The sequence below is a fragment of the Alligator sinensis genome, unplaced genomic scaffold (assembly GCF_000455745.1).
Source record: "Alligator sinensis unplaced genomic scaffold, ASM45574v1 scaffold264_1, whole genome shotgun sequence".
Lineage (NCBI taxonomy): Eukaryota > Metazoa > Chordata > Crocodylia > Alligatoridae > Alligator > Alligator sinensis.
The window spans coordinates 40,986-61,924 of record NW_005841831.1 but is presented as its reverse complement, the minus strand read 5'-3'; the positions used below and the strand labels follow the sequence as shown (position 1 = coordinate 61,924).

Here is a 20,939-nt window from a genome sequence, read left to right as displayed (position 1 = left end):
TTCAGAAGAACCAGGTTGGGAAATATCTCAATTTTTAATGTAAATATATAAAAGGCCAAAAAGCTTAAAGAGAAAAATAAATCTTTCAGGCTTGTATCACTTTTTTATTCAAGTCCAGCTCACTAGGATGTCTTGTCACACATGTTTTCCATAATGTTTTCTGCTTCACAGCACCATTGAGCACTAGGCATCCCCCAGTGATCTCAGCAATCCCTGCACTTTTACAGGTAGAGTCTCAGATCAGAGGCACATTGCTTACAGACATATTGCTGCTCATACTTGGTACATAACTGGTGCATGAAGAGGGCATCTAGATGGCTTTGGAACTGTAACTCCTGTTTATTTTACTCACCATGCAGCAAATCTTAAAGGAAAAAACCTTACGAGAGAGAGGGAAACTCCCTGGTGATCCTTTGGTACAGAGAGAACCCCAGCTCTCAGGCAGCTCAATGCCTAGCTGAATTGCTCCATGTGATCTGAGCTGTTTCAGGCGCCTGTTGACTACAGTAGCCTGTTGACTCCATTAGCTTGTGGTTAATTTGTGCTTCTCTACTTCTGCTTTCCCCAGGAAATAAGTGCAGCAGCTAACCAAGTGATTCACAGTGGAAAGTTTAAAAAGCAGAGTTGGAGCAGTTGAAGGCTTTAAGATGCCTGGTAGGACAGCCGGATCACAAACAAAAGCAGAAAAGCCGGTTTCACTGGATATAGTTTTTGCCAGCTATGGAAGTCAGTAAATCTGAGTGCAGGTATGTTGTCTGCCTTTTATATTTATTTTGGAAACAACTGGCTAGCTGCTTGTCCAAAGAACGTGGCCTCTGCTGGCCTGACTTAGCAATTTGTTTTTATAAAGTTGCTTTCAAAAGGTAGATGCTTCAATGAAAATGCTTGTGGTGTTGGGAAAAGAAGTGAATAAGGGAGGCACACAAGTTAATCATGTTCTTTGGCTTAAGGGGAGAAGAGGAGTCAAAGGTGCAAGTTTCATAGCTGTTTGATTTGATATAGCTCTGTCCTCTTACATGCTTCAAGTCCATTTATACTAGCACCTGATGAAGTAGGCTGTTGCCTACAAAAGCTTCTGAACAGGCTAGACTCTGAGGTGCCCTACTCTGCCTTCTTTTTTAAGTGATCAGGTGTGTAATGGCCTGGCTCTTACTCTGTGTTTCTTGATGATTTCTCTGAGTTTATTTTTTATGGTCATCCGGCTACTGAGTAGCTAGAGGTATTCTATATTTTCCTTGGTGCTGGAAACAACGTTTCATTGATCATTGAACCGGACCTTAAAATTTCCATTTTTCAGTGTTATTCACCTCTGCTACTCTGAGTCCAGCAGCAGTACATCAGTGAAGACTTTCTTTTCTAAGTGGGTATTTGTAAGCTATTGTAGTTCATTAAAAGAGAAAGAAAATGAAATTTACCTGAAAATGTGTGTGTGGGAGAGGAGGAGGTGTGCCTGTTTAATAACTGCCTGGTTTGTAGTTTGCAGAAAGGCTTTTCAAACAAAAGTAAACAGGAACGCAGGTAAGCATCTGAGATGAATCAATGATTTGCTGGAATGTGGCAGATTTAATCCTGCTATGAATTCGTGCAACACTGCCTTTACTGGAGTGACTCCTGCTCAGTATCTGAATTTGATGTTGCTAAAGAACCAAGCACCTTAACCTAGCAAAAGATATGTGTCCTTTGAACAGTATGCCACTCTCTCTAAATCTGCAATGTCTTTTAAAGGCCACCTTCTCTTGCTTGTAGTGTGCAAGATAGAACCTATGTCAACCAAAACAGAGCCTTTAGTGTACTGTGCGAACACGTAAGCATCATTCTAGTCCCAAAATGTTTATGATTTAAACAGAAAGGACAAAGGGAAGGAAGGGAATCGCACATAGCAATATTAACTGTAATTTAACTAGTTCCTTACTTTTAGAATGACTGAACTCAAACTGTTAAATCTACATTACTGCAGACTCTTCACATAACATATAATTCCTACTTTGAATGCTGTAAATAACTGAGCAGGCTAGAGGAAAAACAGGGAAGAGCAACAGAGATCATTAGGGGAAAGTCCAGGCTGACTATATGAAGAAATAAGGGAAAGTCCATTATATAGAATATGTTGAACTTGGGCAAATAATATTTATCAGGGAACACTACAACTGCCTACACAGATGGCAGGGGAGAATTGCATCCTATGGATTAGCTATGTCAGAGATACTTCATCAACTTCTGGGCTCAAGAAAGCTTATGTGAGTCTGGGGTCTCAAAAGTTTATGCATCTCTGATGTAGTTTATCCATAAGGAGCATCTCTACCCAGCTATCTATTCAGAAATCTATATATAACTGAGAGGAAGAAAAGGAGCTAATATGGTTAGACAGGGGGCCAATATGGGTCATCTTGGTGGGACTGGTCTGTGTAGATCCAGTTTATTCTTGATTAAAATCAATCACAGTGGGTGCATCTACATGTGTGCTTTAATGTGCAGCAGCCTATTTTACTGTGCATTAAAGCATTGCGTAAAAAAACATTCAAATGCACTAATGTGCAGTAAAATATGCTACTACGCATTTAAGCATCACTAAGAAAAGGGTGCACTTTTTCTATTGTGCATTAGGGCAGCCTAATGTGCCTTTATTTAGTACCTTAGGGCATTTTTACACATGCATGCACCACAACATGGGTGCTTTGAAAAGTGCCCAGTGCTGCAACATATGCAGTTGTATACGTGACAAAATGTGCATCAGTGTACAGAAAATGGTGGCAGTCTACTTTTGAACTAAAACACACTGAAGGTGTTTTAGTTCAAAAGCGCATCGCCACCATTTTCTCCACACTGACGCACATTTCGCAACTTATACAACTGCAAGCAACACAGCGTAGTGCGGAGCAGACTCAATTAATTGAGTCTGCCCCGATTTGCCAGATCTCCGATGCATCACAGTGTGGAAAAGTGTGTGTATAAATGCTCTTATACTAGAGGTACTAAATTTAATGTGCATTAGGAAAAGCACATTAATGCACATGTAGATGCACCTAGTGATTCAGTTCTAGAGGCCAAAAGGATTTTAGCTTCAGATATTTGATTGTTTCCCATGCTCTTTTCTTTTATCAGTCAGATAAGGGCAAGGGTCCCTGTAATGTGGTCTCACAGATTTCATTTTGAACATGGGGAAAATCTTACCAGTAAGTTTCACTTCCCCTTTCTTACCTACTGCCACTTTCTAAATTACAACAATGGGCCTAATATATATTTTTTACTTTCATGTCCTTTTAAAAAAAGGTTTCTTTTATTCAGACTTCTGATCTGTCATTATCAGACACAAAAATAGTCTATAAACTTGTCAACAGTAAACAGTTCTTAGTAGTTGAATTTTAATAAGTAGAGAGAGGTAGCTAGCCATGTTAGCCTTAAGGTGGTCAGAATGCAGGGTACATTTCTGGGTTAACCAAATAAGGGATATAGAGAGAGCACAAGATTTTGTGAACCCAAGTTCACTTCTAAGGAAATAAACCTGGGTTTACAAAACCTTGTCCTCTCTCTCTCTCTCTCTAATTTAGTTAGTCTATAAATGTGCTCGGACTTTGACTAAACTTTAATGACCAAGATCAATACTGATGGTGGGATATAAGGACTTTGGTCCTTTTGAAAATGTATCAGTTATTCAAAATATAAAGATCCTCTGTCCATGGCCTCCTAGTGCACTGACCTGTCCAGGCAAATAATTATCTTCCAAAGAAGATGGTAAGCTTGAAGGGTTTGGAAGGAACTGTTAGGAGATAGTAGATACCACTGTAAGGAAATATACTCAGGTCAATCTGGATTGGGAATAGATTAATTCAGAGGCCTTAGTTTGCAGTTCAGTGCATCTTCCTCAGGGCTGTTGGAATTAGCAGCAGAATAAATTGTAGCCTCCATTATGAGGGAATGGTGTTTACACTTAGATTTATATATTGGAGGTTTTCTTACATAAATTCAACTCCTGAGATAGTCGCATTCCCTTTCACCTACAACATAATCTTAATCTTTCTAAGACTGTGTTTTTTTTCAGTTCTTCAACACAGATTAGATTCTTGCTGTTGATTTTATTATGGCCACAATGTCACCCTCTGGAGTGCAGTGTCTCACTCCATCAAGTAGAACCCAAGTCAACTTTATCCCACATTAGAAGAATAGGTTAGCTATATAAATTATTAGTGCAAAATAAAAGACAAATAACTTGTCTATTATCAAATAATTAGAGCAGTTCAGTTTGCAGGGAGCCCTTGGGCAAGTTATTTCAGTTCCTTGGGCATTAGTTTCCCCATCAATAAAATGGGTACAGCAATATTGACCTCCTTTGTAAAAGTGCTTTAAGACCTCCTGATGGAATACTCTAGATAAGGGTGAGGCCATATCTTCATTATTGGACTTGACCCATCCTTACTCGGATAGGGGATCATGCTGGGTCCCGTTGGACTGTAAGTATTAGTTAGGTTTACTTGCTTTAATAAGCATTTGCTGGATGAGGCTCCAGAAATGGAAAAATACCTAAATCTGGTGCTCTCTGTGCACTGCAGTCATGATAATATTTGACACCAAGGCATCTAATATATTTTGTGATAAAGAGATGCCCTTCAGAATCCCTGCCAAAGCTGAGGCCTCCCTTAATGAAGAGCTGGCTCTGTAGAAGGCCTCCACTGACTTTCTTCATCTAGCATGATCACTCTCAGTGCAATGTACAGATCTGTGACAGCTCAGCAGTGGGCTGATATCAAGCAATATCCTCCTACCAGGGCTAAATATAAATTCTGACAAATACCCTTCCCACTGAGTCATGAGGAACCTGCCCTTCCTGTTTATTTTGTATAATGTGGTCCTAACATGTGTTCTGCTGAGTTACTGTGTTGCCTTCATTAATTATCTGTTTTTTAGAAATCTTGGTGCTGGTGAGAAATGCCAGACCAACAGTCCTAACATGGGTGTACACAACACAAGGGCTTACTTTGCCCTAAATTGAAACGGTATTTTTTAAAAACCACCACTTCAATTTAGGGAGAATTGAACCACCGTGTTGTGTACAACCCCCTTAACTCCTCGGAGGTGTTTTACTTTGCAGCGTCCCAAAGTCATTTAAGGTGCATTATGCTGCTGAAGGTGCTACAGCGGCTGGAATTAAAATGCAATATGCTGCTGAATGTGGAAACAGCAATGCCATTAAAGTGGTGCAAAAGGCATTTAACCTGCTTTAAAGTGTCGTCTACAAACGCTTCTAGAGTGAAGTCTCCTAGTTCTCCACAGAAGTAGTTTGTTCACACTGCTTGGCCACTGTGCCTCAACCCTGATTTTTTTTTTTTAGGCATAGACTTAATGTGATACTTTATTCTCTGTGTCTATGTGAACCTTGGCCTCCCTGTTCCAGTGGTCAGTGATTTGGATAGTGCCAGTCACATCCCACTAAGAATAGTGTTGTGGCCATCAGTGCATTCCAGGTGGGTTGATGAATAGTTGTGAGAGGACAATTACATTCTTCATTGCCTACTACAGGTATTCTTAATCAAGATGCTGCAACACCCTGGGGTGCTATGGCAGCCTTTTAAGGGCACTGTGAGGTACTGCACAATAGTTAGCTATGCAAACAATTGCATGATTCATGAGAGGAACCCAGAGATTTTAAATAGGAATCTATTATATAATAAATATTTGAATCCATGGTGATCTTTCTGAGTTCTTTGCAACAGAATTGCTCTACTATTTTTCTGCAGTCAAAAAGTGGAAGCAATGAGATGACATATTTTCTGAGGGGTGCCTTGAGTCTAACATGGGGTGCATGGAGTCTAGGCTATTTGCTGTACCCAGTCTGGTTCTGCAGCTTGTTTTTAGCCATGTGAATGTAGAGTGGGAGTAGCATGTACACACATTTGCTGCTCCTGGCAGCCGTGCGGGGTGTAAGTAACTTTTCCCAGTAAAATTAGCCTGGGAAGGTTGGGGGGAAGGGTAGGAAGAGCACAGCCTCAGGGCTGGGGAGAGTGAGAGGGCTTCCCCAGCCCCAGGGCTGTGCTCTGAATGTGTACAGGTTAACCTGTGCCCAATCTAAGTTAGCTTGCCTTCTCAGGAGAACCAACCTTAGAACAAGCCTGCCATTTTTGGGCAATTTAAACCACCCAGAATGCCAGCACAGATGGGCATTTAGATTGACATAACCCAGTTAGGCCGATCTAGATGTAACAGCTTTACATCCCCTACAAAGGCTGAGAACCGTTAGCCTACTAGTGAGAATCTGGAAGTGAAACTGAGAGGCAGGATTGAGATGGGCAAAGTGTGAACAACAGTACACAGGCCAAAGTCCCCATGTATATTTTAATCTCATGATTTATAAACTGGTCACTAAATTCAGCGGGGGGGGGCTGACTCCATGATTTTTGAATACTTGGGTTGGCGGCACTGCCTTTAGCATCCATCAGCAACCAGGAATAGCAAGTAAAAAGCTTGTATGGAAAATAGATCCCTTAAATATGCACAGAGCACTGGTTGTAGATATGCTGTGTGCAAAGCAATATAGTGTTAGGCTGTACATTAGACACTCCTGCTTTTAAGGACTAGAGAAGTTCGGGGTTTGGCTAGGGTAGGACAGGGCTTCCTGCAGAATTTGGGGCCCCTGGGTTCCAGTGGACATGGCCCTCAGCAGCAGAAGGGCTGGTCCAGCAAAGCCTCACTCACCCTGAAGTTGTTTGGCTCATTTGCCACCCCTGTGGCAAGTGGCCCCTTGGCCTGAGGCTGCTTGCCCTGCCACCTCTGCTGCTGGCCCTGCTGGTTTGTGATTGTCAATAAACTGGCTGAGCCCACCAAAGTGGATGGAACTTGTGTCTGTCTGCAGCATGTTAACTTTTGATAACTACTGTATTTACTAAAATATAAGACAAAGGTTTTTTTTTTCCCCCATTCAACATGGGGGGGAGCACCTTGTCTTAGGTTTAGGTATAAGGTGGCTGCATCTCAGAGTCGGAGTTGGAGCCACAGCTACTACCACCCCCACCACCTGCCCACTATAGCTTGTTCTCCTTCCTCTGCTCTGCACTGCTTCTTTACCTTCTCCTTGCAGCTCTGGCTCTTGCTAGGGCCCTGCTCTTGCTGGGGGGCAGGATGCATGGAGCCCATGCTGCCTCCAGCCCCAGCCAGAGCTGCTGTCACTGCTGTGTGATCAAGCTGGGGCTAGAGGCAGCATTGGACATGCAAGCACTGGGTAGTATGTAACCAGGGGACCAAGTGAAAGTGGGGGCAGGTGGCAAGGGGCAGAGGTGAGGCCACTTGACTCCCCTGCTGCTTGTCCCACCACCACCTGCCTCGCTGCTGCTGCTTGCCTGCTTGCAGTAGCGGTAGGTGGTGCTGGTGAGGGGAAGGGACAACTTTAAGGCGACCCTGCAAAAATTAAGTTCCAGACAGGGAAATTAAAAAAAAATATAATTTTTCCATGTGAAGAATCTAATTATTGTTAAATTCAGAATCATCTTGGATTTGGCTAAATATGGTATATCCTGTCAATTCCAGACACTTGGGGAACATTCTAAGCATCAAGAGGCAGGATTTTGGTAGAAACTGTACAACTGGAAAAGCCTGATTTCACCAGTCCAATTAATATGATTATATAGGTTTGGAGTACAGGGATGAAGGAAGGACCTCAGAAGGCTGTGGGAGGAAAGCTGGATATAGGGGCAAAGATTAGATTTGGGGGACAAGGGTGAGATGCTATGACCTCCATCTGCCTGAAGCAGAAAATGGTTGTTCACTGGGTCTTATTTTAGGTTACTGAAAGCTTCTTAATCCTTTACTCCATTCAGTGCTCCCACTAGCTGTGCTGTTGTTCACAGAAAACAAACAAGGATTTAACTAGTCCAGTCCAGTAATTAGGGTGAAAGACTGGAGGAGAAAGGAGCAAAAGGTTGGGAATGAAAGTCAAAAACCAGGAGACAAGATGAGGGTTAAGGAACCAGGAGGCACAGGAGCTACAGGCTTCAGTATAGACCAGCCTTCAGTAAACTGCCACAAGTGGGCTTCAGCTTGACCAGGGGTGGGCAAAATATGGGCCATGGGATAGGTCCCACCAATTAATTCTATCCTGCCCACAGGCAGGTGGGACGGGTGGTGGCCCTGCACAAGCTGTGCTTGTGCCCTGGCAGCTCTGGCTCCAGGCTTTGCTGGCACCGCAGGGGGCACTGGGTGGAAGAGGGCTCACTCGCCTGCCCAGCACTGTGCGGCCTTGGGGGAGCCACACTTGGGTCCTGGCAGCTCCAGCCTCTGCCGGCACTGTGGGCGATACTGGGCAGAAGCAACCCTAGCCCTCTCATCCAGCTGCATGCAGCAGGCCCTGGGTGAGTGACACTCAGGCCCTGGCATCCCTGGTCAGGCTGGGCCAATGGTGCCCTGCCTACCTGCAGCTTGGGAGCCTGTGGTCATGCTGAGGGAGCACATGGGGAGGCTGCCCAAATGCCCAAAGTCCAAGTTGGAAATGAGCTGATCCTTCTTCCCACTGAATGTGTTCCTTTGTTTTTCTTTAACCTAATTTTCAATATACAAGAATAAGACTTTATTCTGAGCTGTTATGCAATCACTTTTATATAAACTACTAAAAAAAGCATAAATCAGGGCAAAAATTATATTTTGCAATCAATTAAAATATTTTATAGTAGGTTTGATTTTTAGCATGTTTAGATGTTTGTTTTGTTTTCTTTAACAAATCTATAATTTGTTAAAACAATATCTTCCCCATTAATTTTGTGTGTGTGGCTCTCAACAGCTCACCAAAACTCATTAAGTGGCTCTCGGGCTGAAATAATTGCCCACCCCTAAACTAGATCCTACAGCAAGCAGAAATAGCCTGCCTGGCATGTCCCTGTTGTCCAGTTCGATGCGAAAATGGGATTCCGAACAGTCATCTTAACCATGTCCCGGCCCTGACCGTTCCAGCTAGGTCTACCTCACCTGGGTCCCTGCAGCAAATACTGCGCTTCTATCCTAGTGAGCCCACCATAGCTCAGACAGTGACACCTAGGGACATATGGTTTGGTATGCAAGTTCTCTAGTAGTAAGTCCCTGCTCTCATAGAGTATGTCGTAGCTTTCAAGGGATTTTGCAGAGCATTATTTTCCCTTTTTTACATAGCAAGCTGAGGCATGGGGACCACAGTGACTTGCCAAAGGTTGCCCAGCAGGCAGCGGCTGAGCAAGGATTATGAGTCTCACAAGTCATGAGGATTATCTGAGTCTCACAAGCCCTAGCTCATGACTCTGTCATGTTGAGCATGGAAGGCCCATGCTAATTATATAGTATTTGCATGTTACATATGTGAGAGAGCTCATTAATGTGATTTGCCAATGTGAGACTTTTAGGTTAAAATTTAAAAGTCCTTCAATTGTGGAAGTTAAAATACAGTAGGCACGCCTGAGTTAATGTTCACCTGAGTTAATATTACCACACCTAAGTTAAGGTGTTTAGCTAGAAGTAAAACTAGCCTGCAGGGCTGTGAAATAGAAGAGAGTTATTACCAGGAATAGCTAAACGGCAGAAAAATTGCAGAAGAAAGGATACCTTGATTAATGAAATATCAAGACCCTTGAAAAATAAAGAGCGCCATTAACACCTGTGGAAGAAAGAGAGATTAGCAGGAATCAGGGAAATGATAATAACCCTTGAAATCAATTAACTCTGTCACTGTGGTCTGAAAAGAAATGCCCCTTCTAGGCAGTTTTAAAGTTTGGGTAAAGCAGTAATCGGAGGGGTGTAAAAGCTCCATTGTACACCCCCTGAATCCAGCCCTGGACACATACAATGTACTTTGTCCTAGAGAGACAGTTGCATGTAAGTTGAAAGGAAATCCATGAGTCTCCAACTTCTCTTCGGTCAAGGAAAGCAGCCAATAAGATGTTAGTGGAAAATTCTGCAAGAAGGTAATACTTGTTTTTTAACTTCAGGTCTGCCTATATCATGGATGTAAGAGAAGAGTTACCGACTCAGCAGGATGATTTACTTGACGGAACAAAACAAAAGCAATTCCCTGACAATGGCAGTGATGTGGATGCCACTGTGCAGCCTGAGTCCCATGAGGAAGGGGAGCACCAGTGCTCTGTACTCCTGTGGGAGATGCTAGCCAAACATTTTCTGGAGTATGAGCAGGCAGCTCCTTTCCTCATCCCAGAAGAGCAGCAGAGGAGGCTGCTTGACTTCCTTCCCCACTTCCTAAAGGTTTGTTCTCTTCTTATTTTTTGTACTAATTCTGGGCTAAATCTTTGTTGCCATGCACATCGTGCGGTCATCATTGTTGCACTCTGAGAACATGTATTTGCATTCTCTCTGCATGCTGTGGTGGGTGGGTCTTTTAATTCCTTTATGGAGGAGGGAACATGGCTTCTGCTGGAACCAGGGGATCCTTCTGTTCTCTTTCCATCCATCTGATGATATTTCCTGAGACTGTGATTATACGGTCCTGTGAGGGGATGGACACATTCTTCTGGTGTGTTTGTGTCTGTGTATTTAGGAAGATATGTCTCAAATTAGATCTGGTCTGAGAGGGGTAACACTATCTATAATCCTATTTAAGCAGGGAAAGATATCATAGCTGGGTACACTTTAGGATTGGGTAAACACTTTAGTGTACATAACCTAATGGACAAATGGAGAGTGGATAAAAAATGCTGAGTGGATGATATTCAGATCAAATTCTTGGAGCGTGATGATGATAAGAACAGCAGTGATGATGTTTAGCTCTCATAGAGCCCATTTCATAGATAAGCTGTGCCTCAAATCCTTTACAAAGGGGCTCCAGTATCATCATTAGCCACACCACAGATGAGGCATCTTAAGGACAGGGAGAAGAAATTATTTTTTTTAACAGCCACCAAGTAGGTCAGTGATAAAACTGAATAGTACCCAGGTTTCCTGAGCTCTAGACCATTGGTGCCCAACTGGGCTGCTGCGATGTGGGGCTGCTGAGGGTAAGTTTAAATGCCAGTATGCTTCCTACAGTGGCAGATTGGGAAGCAGTTGTGGCCAGAGTGCGTGCTTTTGCCACAGCTCTTCCTTGTCCAAGCCTGCACACTCCTCCCAGAAACAGAGGCAGGCATGGCATGTGGGACTGTCCCACACTCCTCTGTTTCCGGGAGAAGGATGTAGGGTCAGACCAGGAAGGGCTGTGGTAAGTCATGTTCTCTTACCATAGACCTTTTGGGGGCAGCACAGAGAGGAGGCAGTATTCTCCTTGCAGCCTCTCTCCCCCACCTCCTTCTCCTATGGCAGCTGTTACTTTGTGAATCCTTTCACTGCCAAATTAAGTCTTTTACAGCCCTGATTGCATGCAGATGCAAGAGGGTTAACATGCTAGAGGGTGAGTGAGGGTGAGAACCTGCAGGCCCTGGGTGAGCCCATATGGCTGCAGTTAAGACTCTGCCTAGCTCCCCCACTCCCCATTCTCCTATGCTGATATGGCAGGTTTGCCAGTAGAAGCCCGGCTTGCCGGCTGGAGCTGAAAGGCTCAGAGCAATTGGTGGGAGCATTCCCCTTCCCCACCAATCAGGAAATGGAAAGAGAGAGGCTTGCCTTGCCCCTACCTAGGGGCAAAGTGAAGACGAGGACCTGAGGGGGAACTAAACCTTCAGGCTTTCCTATTGGTCCGCTCCCAATCTGGGGGCAGAGCCTTCTAAGGGGATAAAAAGCCAGCGTGCCCAGCACATGGGTGGCTTCAATGAGGGACGACAAAGAGGGCTGAGGAAGAGCTGGTGAAGCTGACTAGCGGGGTGGAGTGGTTGCCCCAGAAGCGTCCAGAAGAAGTCTTCGTCGGACAGGAAGCAGCAAGTGGCTGCATCCCAGCCCTGCCATAGACAGAGCCGCAGCGACAGTGCACAGGTTCCAATGTTTATATTGAATACTTGTAAAAATGTAAAGACAATACACAATAGCATATACTTCCCTTACATTGTTTGTTTAAATTTAAGGGGGAAAAAAAACGAAGGTACTGAAAACTGGGACACTAATTTTAGCACACCCAAAGAACTGTGCATGATATGCTGTTGTTGTCCACTCATCTACTTCAACAGAGTTTAACTCTCGTCCGCTGAGGTCATTGCTGCACCTCCAGTTTCACTGTCACTATCTGTAGAATCACTTGCACTACTTATTAGTTCCATTTCAGAGTCAGATTGAGGAAATCTGCTTTAGAATTACTTGGATCATGTTCTCTTTTGCTAAAGGATGGTTTTACCAATAAGTCTATGGGCAAGAGCAACTCATCATCACACTGCATTTTCTTTATTAATTATCCTAGTAACTGATTCTCCAGAAGCAAGAGATTTTAGAAATAGAAACAAGCTTAGCAGTGTTCATTTGGTTTTGGTTTGACCTGCACAGTCAATTAGGTGAATTCATAACTTGGTTTTTGGTTTGGATTATAATGTGAGTGTATTTACCCTCCTGTTTACAAATCAATAAAACATGTATGTACTCTCTCACACACTTCCTAGAGATAATCACCTGAAAAACATTAATTACATCTTTGAAACTGCCAAGCTTGCGTAATATTTTATTGGCATCCATTCATTGTTACTAATGGATTTTATGAAACAATGAATTTTTAGAAATGGGAAAATTTCCTATTGAAAAATAAAGCAGTGGAAAATTGTCTGCCCCACATCCCCGCTGCCTATGTCCTTAGACCAGCACGGCTACAACCATCCAGCAACTGTTGCATTGTTTGGTTTTTTTTCCTCCTCTATGCTGTTGGGATCCCTGGGGGTAACCCTGCACCTTTATTATTGTATTAGGAAAGTGTTATAGGCTGCCCAGTATTGGTATTTATCGTATGAAATGTTTTATGCAAATGTGTTGTATGTGATGTAACTCCTTATGCGAATATTTTAACTATTGACCCATCATTGCTAGTTGTTTTGTTACTGGTTCATCAACTAACTCCTGTTTTATCCATGAGTGCCCCTCTTCCTCAGGCCTGAAGGGCACTGAAGGAGGGGAAGGGCTGCAGTTTAACCTGAGGGCCACTGGGAACTAGTCCTGTGCATGGGTTTACAGTAAATTGGAGTGTGTTGGGTGAATTAATAAATCTAAAAAAAATAAATAAAAGAGGGAGAGAGATCGATCTGAATGTCCTGGCTCTGCTCTGGAGGAAGAAGAGGGGAGCTGTATATAGCTAGGCAGCCATGCCTCCCACAGCATACCTGCACCTGCTGACCATCCCTTCATTTGGAAAGTGGGTACCTTTCTGCACACTACCCAGGTTACACTTAGTACAACACCCATTCCCCCTTCCCTACCCAAGGCATAGAAATAACTGGCTGTGCTCTGGGATGCTAGATTGCTCCTTGGTTTGGCATTAGGGATGCTTTTTTTGAAGTGGTATTAGCCCTGCCAATAGTTTTCAGTTTCTCTCTCCTTTTATTATGTCTATTTCTGTGACAAAAATGGACCCAGTATAAAGTCCTGAACATGTCTGGTCAAATACTTGCTGATTTAGGCCAGTGATTCTCAACTGAGATGCCATTCAGAAGAGTTATGGAAAGGTGCCTTGAGCCTGAGAAGGTTGAAAGATCTACTTATTTAGATCATGTTGCCTGTCTTAAACTTATGATTCCTCACAACTCCTATTTTTCAGCAAGTTTTCAGGATATCCCCAATGAGCACTGTTCCTGGAAAAGGGCCATGCACACTGCCCACTTCTTCTGTTGATGGGACCCCAGAATGGTGCTTTTATAAGGCAGTGTCTGGCAATTATCAGTAGCCAAGGTGATGGCAAATGATGTCATACTGCGGCAATGGATCCCATATAAGAATCTAGTGGGGAGGGATAGAAGTCAGGACATATACAAAGTCCTTGTATATTTTTCTAACTCCATCTGGTTGGGAGTCATAGTATATGAAGATCTTGTCCTAAGACGCATATTGGGGCCTCAAAATTTTAACGCAAATTTCAGACATCGCCTAGCAATCAAATTCTCTGCAAAAATAAAATGTGTTTGAAAACAACTTTTTTTGGGTGAGATCTTTTGACTAGCTGTAGCAATGACTTTTCAGTTCTTAAGTGACAAAATCTCACATTGCTGCTCTTTGCCAACGCAAGCCAAGAATTTTAAATAGGAGTGCAAGGGGATAGATCATAGAGCTGGCTTGTTCATTGCATATGGAAAGCATCAGAGCTTTCCTTCAGGGGTCAAATAGCTGTAAAGGAGTTGCGGGGGAAAGTGGAGCATTGTGCAATATGCGTATGGTTTCTCCTGTAGGCTAGGATGTTCTAAAAGGGAATGTGAAATACACAGGATTCTCTTCCCATTGCAGTTCTTTGTATCCATTAAGTCTGGTAAGTGTTCATTTGATAGTTCTAGGCACATGGTGGCTAATAAATCATATTTTTTTCTGATCCAGCTTCTTGGGAACAAGCATTGGTGGTGAAATGCATGATTTTTTAGGGTTTAGCTCATATTTTCACCAATAACATGTCAACTGTATGAACACTAATGAGCAGCAAATAATATGGCCCCACTAGCAAAAGAGCCAATTGTTTGTGTTGGTCCATCTTTGGTCTTTTAATTTTACTACTACTCCCCTGGCTCTCTTAACAATCACCAATGTGATCAATCATGTACCACTTTTCTAGTGTTCTGCCAACTATTGTGAGAGTAATGGCCTCTAACGTCTATGAACGCACACATTCCATATCCATGTTCCTCCAGCTGGCTCAGTGTTGTTCTGGAGAAACAATTACTTAGGGTGAAGTTACACTTGGACAATACTAAATCTGTGAAATATTAAGCAGTGTTAAAGTTAGAAAGTGCTGCATGTAGTCACATGGTAAGAGTTAAAACTGTTTCTTGCCTGCACAGCTCTGACTTTGCTAGTAGAGAGCTGGCAAGTAAGGGCATGGCAAGGAGTCAAGACACCCTGGGTTGGAGGAGAGGGTGCTGGGAATGATGCATCCTGGACTGTAGATTTCTCATTCATCTCTGTGAAGCAGACTGACATTACTTTAGCATGAGCTAGGTAGCCTGGCTCTGAGTTAATCCTTGCCTGAAGTGGCATAACTTTGAGATGATGAGATGACACTTAGTACCTTTTTAACAAGCTTTAACAGTTTGTTGCTTCCCTTCCACTAAGATTTGCTTAGAACAGGGGTGCTCAACCTCCAGCCTGGGGCAGGGGGTTGGACTTGATGATCTTCTGAGGTCCCTTCCAGCCCTAATGTCTATGAAATGTGACCCATAGAGCCTTGGCACCCATGCTGCAGGGCTCTCCTGGGTTGGGAAATTTGGTGGCAGGGGAGCAGTGGCCATTAATGCAGCCACCTTTCCTGCTCCACCAAATTCACAAACCCCAAGCCCTGCACTGCCTGTCACAGCTGGGCTGTGCCCCCTTTCCCCCCAGTTGGGCCAAACCATGCCCCCTTCCTCTGCGTCTCAATTGGGGCTGGGCCATGCCCCCTCCCCCTATGGGACTGGGTTGGAGCCAGGCCATGCCCTCTTCTACACCCCCACACCTCTCCCCTGTTCCCTGTGTGGCCAGGTTGGGGCCAGGCCATGCCATCTTCCCCTCCCGTGGGTTGGACCATGCCCCCTTCTTCCCCTCCCTGCCCAGGGGCTGGTTTGGAACTGGGCCATGCCTCCTCTTTCCCCACAGGGCCAAGCCATGGCCCCTTCCCTGAGGAGTTGGCCTGGGCCCAGGCTTCCCTCCACCCCCTTTCATGGGGCTAATTGGTACCCATCATGCCTGCCCCAGATGCAGTGTCCATCCAGCCTGTGGTTAGGTAAGGTTGAGTCCCACTGACTTAGAACAACGGCCCTGCTAATATTTTACAAGATGAAAAGCGAAAGTCTTATTTGGCTGACATTTCCTCTTTTGCCTTTGGCTTTGTTTGCCTAGAAATAGGAGTCTCCTGAGTCATACATCTTTCCTGAGTTGAAGGCCTTACTTGTATTCATGAACATCAGTCCTACCCCATGGGAGTGCCCATATAACTGACGCAGCAGAATCCCTCTCATTCTTCCTGGCTAAGATTTACAACATTGAAACCTACCTAACAGTCCTGAAAGGGACAACTTGGCCCTACTGAGTCAATTGGCAAAACTCTTATTAACTTCATGGGGACCATGACTTCAGCCCTGACCTTGAGAGGACATTCTCTTGAACTGTTTGGCTCAAACTGTTATGGTTTAGGTGGTTTTCAATAGCCATAGCTAGCAGTAGCCATCCTATTATGTCACATTAAATTGAGGTAGAAAGGGTTGGGCTTTCTTGTGTATAGGTTGCCCTGCAATGACTACCTGGGGCAAAATCTTACCTTGGGGTAGATAAAAGCTAAACTGGAGCATCTTAGACTTTAGTGGGTGCATCTACACAAGATGCTTACTGTGGAGTTGCCTAATTAGCTTCACAGTTAAGTCTCAGCATCTATGCATGCAGCCCTATTAGGCTGCAGTCAACTAATAAATGCCACTGTAGGGTAGTAACTTGTCAACACAAGTACTGTCCTATGATGGCGTTATTTAGCAGGCTGCAATGCATGTGTAGATTCTGACGGGGCTGGTTGGGGCATGAGAGTGCTTCAGCGTGGGGGCTGCCTGCCAGCTAGCCCTGCACTGGAGCACCTTTGTGCCCCAGCAAGCCCCTCTGCAGCATGCTGAAACGTGGTGGGGAGCAACCCTGGGCTGGCAGGCTGACCCTTGGGCCCCCTGCTAGCTGGGGCTGCTCTGACCCAACTCAGTGTACTGCAGTCCTGGGCACATGTATAAACACAGTGCCCAGGAACAATAAACCCTGGTACAAACGGTGCCAGAGTTTATTCAGTCACATTAATTGCACATGTAGATTAACCCAGTGAAAGAGCTATGCTTACTTACTGCTGAGTAAGACTGTGCACACAGGCAGTCACTATGGAGCAGCTGGTGCACAGTAAAACCCCCAATTATCTTTTCACTTAAGTTTTTGATATTTCCATACCCTTGGGTGTATAACCCTGCATAGGCTGTCTGAGAGTTCAGTAGTGCAGTAGTGAGATATAGTCTCTTGTCCAGGACAGGTTGCCATAGCTGAGTCTAGCTTTGAATTTCTGGCACAATATAGCCTTGAGTTTCTATTGTCCATTCTCTATGAGTATTTCTGTTAGGCACCTTGCCTTCCTACTCCAACCTGCTTAATGAACACTCCTGAGTTAAGCTTTGTCAGGAAATGTTCTCAGATGGAGTTATCCATTCTGGCTTGGCCTCAGAGAAAATCAGGGAATCACATTTGTTGAGGGAAAGACATACTCTCTGTTTTGGAAGAGGAAGAAACAAGGGAGGAGATGCATTGATATGTACATTTTGCAGCTGAGTAGAGAAAAGGAAAAAGTAACTGCTCTCTTCCAGCAGGTTAAAACTAAGTCTTGCAAAACTACCCGTGTAACCGTTATCCCTTGAGGATGGAGACCCTTTATGCCAGTAGATTCCACTACACTTCTACTCAGGAATGAGAGGCTAGTCTCTAAAGTACATAATTAGGTGGGAGCGGGTGGCAGAAGGGGGCAAGTAGGGCAACAATCCCAGGTGCTGACTATTGAGGGGGTGCTGGATTTGCTGCCTGACCCCAAGACTCTTTGCCATAGCATGTGCAGCCCTGCCCAGCCCAGCCATAGGAGGTGGACAGGGCAATACATCACCCAGCAATGTATTTAAGTGGCAGGGGATGAACAGAATGGTGTTTGATCCCTGCCGTTCCTGGGGAATCTTTGCCATAGCAGGAGCAGCTCTGCTCCCAGTAACTTGGGGGTGGGGAGGGGAATGGAGGGAGAATAACAAAAGGGACACCAGGGGCGGTTCTCAGAGCCTGGCCACAGAGCTGTTGCTGGCCAAGCCAAAACTGCTATAGCTCCCTCTCCTGAACCCACTTCCTCCCCTAGTGGTCAGCATATACAGCATCTTCCCTGCCCTTCCACCACCTGCACCCAGGCACTGAAGGATTTTGTTATATCCCTGGGTGTCACCATGCCTTGCCTTTGACTCAGGATTATAGAGGGCTGGTTTAGTCCCTGGGACAGGCCAAGGAGGCCCTGACCTCTGTTGCAATGACCTTCATTGGCTTGTGCAGTAGTTTAGAAGCAGTGGGGTTCATATTCACCTGAACTTCTTCCTGCTCCATTGACCTGCTGCTTCCTGACCCACCTGTCTATCCCAGTACTATGCCAGTGCCTTCAGCTGCAGGGGAGCAGTACTGGGTTGGTAGAACTGGCCCTGCAAGCGGCAGACAGGCTTTTTGCACCCCAGGGTAAGCACTGGGGCATTGCTTGCCTCATGCTTTTTTTGCACAAGCCCAGTTGGGAGGAAGCAGGCCCAGGGCAATGATGAACCAGCATTAGGTCTGTGACTAACTCCCCTGCCTTCTGAGAGAGGGAAATACCAGGTTAGCCAATAAAGACATGGGAAAGTGAAAGTGCCTTGAAATACCACTAGGTTTTTCCTGGGATATTTCAAGCAGATTTTCAGCTATGGTGAAAATTTAATTTCCCCACATTTTTATGCTGGCAGCTTCACCCCAAATGTGCTAACTTTTGGTGAGAAAATGTTCATTCCAAACTGACCTTGTTTTTGAACAACAAATTGCAGGTTTCATGTGAAGTTGGGAGCTTTTCTCCCTAAGTTTGCAATGAAATATGAAAGCTTTAAACCTCAGGGTTTCAGACTCTATTTCAACTGTTTCGCATAATGCTGTGTAGCAGTTTTTAGCCATCCAATTAACCCAAAATAAACTGGATTAGCCAGTAGGAACATTATCAGTTCTTCATGGCTGTTTCTTAAATAGGTATTTACTGGCAGACTTCTTTCACCGGTTAGGATATATTTTGGAGTGAAAACTTTCCAGGACTGAGGATATTTTCTGTCCAGTTCACTACTGTAAAATGCAGGTAGCAGAGCCTTTGCAGATCTAGAAATCTAAGAATTTAGAGTTATGCAGACAGGCAGGAAGTCATGTTTGTTTATGATTTATCATTGTCAAAAAAAAAAATTTAGCACATCTGGGAGTAAGGGTTTCTATTTTCCCAGAGGCATACCTAGTATTGCAGAGGTATTTTACATTTGTTCAACAAATTCTCTTTGGCCATGTTAGAAGTCTTTCAATTGTATTTTTCATTGTACCTGTAAAACTGAGTTTTATTAGAATCATGAAAAAATTAGGTTTGGAAGGGACCTCAGGAGGTCATTTAGTCCAACCCCCTGCTCAAAGCAGAGTCATCCCCAACTAGATCATCCCAGCCAAGGCTTTGTCTAGCCAAGTCGTAAAAATTTTCAAGAATGGAGATTCCACTACTCTCTGGGTATCCTGCTCCAGTGCTTTACTACCCTCCCAGTGAGAGAGGTTTTTCTTAATATCTAACATAAACTTTCCTTGCAGCAACTTGAGACCATTGATCCTTGTTTTGTCATTTGCCACCAGACGAATATGGCTGTGAAGTCTGTGGCACCTCAGACTCATCTGCAGTGCCACTTACCACATATTCAGCTGTTCTCTGCGCTTCAAGGAAGCTGTGCGGGGTGGGATATTGGACCCCTTGGATATCCAGGGGTAAAAAAACCCCATGCAAAAAAAGCAGAGCAGTGTACATAGGGGCAGTATGCGCCACTCAAAACCAGAGCCTGGCAGACTGGAGTCACACTCCAGCTGCTGGCCAGGCTCCGAGGAGCAGGATTGCCGCTGCTGCAGCCTCAGGAGATGCCCCAAGACCCCAGGTATAGTGTTACCATACAGGTTTTCCTGAGCCCTCTGATCCCCATCTGGGTGGGTATTTTAAATCTAACTGAATGTCCAGGATTTTGCTTTTCTCCACTGGTGGGAGCAGGGGGAGAGCAACCAAAGGCACCAGGGAGCACACACGTATGTGCTTGCAGCCACAGAGGTGCGTGCAGACCCATGTGGTGCTCCCTCCTGCCTCTGATCGCCTTCCCCCTGGTCCCAGCACTGGAACAAAACAAAATCCCGGACATTTGGTCAGGGCGGGGGCTGGGGCTGCGACAGGGCAGGGGGACAGGGGAATTGCCCATTCCTCCAGCAGGGGAAAGCAGTGGGGGGCCACAAGTATGGGTGGGGGGTACTGGGTTGGGCATGCAGGGCACTGGCAGCACCAGGGGGTTGCAGGGCACCAGCACGGAGGGGGGGCGGGGTGCGCAGGGTACTGTAGTTTGGGAGTGAGGGGCACTGGCAGGGCCGGAACACCCCCTGACCCCTCCCGGAGCCTCCCTGGTCAGTGAGATTGGCCAAGGGGGGGACCCCCCTGGTTGGCAGGATTGGCTGGGGGGACCCCTCCCACCGTGAGCGAGATTGGCTGTGGGGGGGGATCCCCCCTGGTTGCTGACTGCTCGCTGGGGGGGCATGTGCCCCCCCCACGACTTAGGCGGCATCAGTCGCCCATGGCTGGGGTTAGTGGGTTGGGAGTGAGGGACAGCAGCAGGGCTGGGACTGTGTGGCCTGGCAGTGAGGGGCAACAAAATGGGCAGGGGCAGGGCACCAACATGTCACTGCCTCCCCTCCCCCCACACTGCATGACAGGTGTCCTCTTTATTGCACCTGGAAATGTGGTAACCCTACCCGGGCAAGGCTATTGGGGTCAGCCCAGTGCTGGTCCCAGACTCCCCGACTCCACCCAGGGTAACCTGCCATGTGCCAGTGGGTCCTTGGCACAGGCGTTCCCCAGGAACAACTAGTGGTGGCACAAGGTGTGCCTCTGCTAGTTGTCCCCAGGGAACCACATGTCCACGCTAGTGTGAATGTGGCCACTGACAGCATCTTTGCTCCATTCTCTTTGTAATCACTTCAGGTAGTTGAAGGCTGTTATTAAATCCCCCCCTAAGTCTTGTCTTGTTTTTTCAACATGATTGCTTATGGAAAGCAAATTTCAAAATTCAGCTAACACACCCTTATAGTGAATTTTAAATTCCTGAAGACCTCAAATGACT

General features: G+C 45.2%; 1 protein-coding gene across 1 annotated transcript in view; it reads left to right on the top strand.

The window, feature by feature from the left end:
- Nucleotides 1–260: 260 nt before the first annotated feature.
- The window catches only part of LOC112551610 (WD repeat- and FYVE domain-containing protein 4-like), a gene marked incomplete at its 3' end in the record, with an annotated part of 57,215 nt that continues 36,536 nt past the window's right edge, over nucleotides 261–20,939 (top strand). Inside the window, exons 1-3 of the mRNA XM_025213411.1 lie at nucleotides 261–416; nucleotides 569–746; nucleotides 9,936–10,206. Of these exons, the coding sequence (XP_025069196.1) occupies nucleotides 721–746; nucleotides 9,936–10,206 (297 nt within the window). The remainder of the gene's footprint in view (nucleotides 417–568; nucleotides 747–9,935; nucleotides 10,207–20,939) is intronic.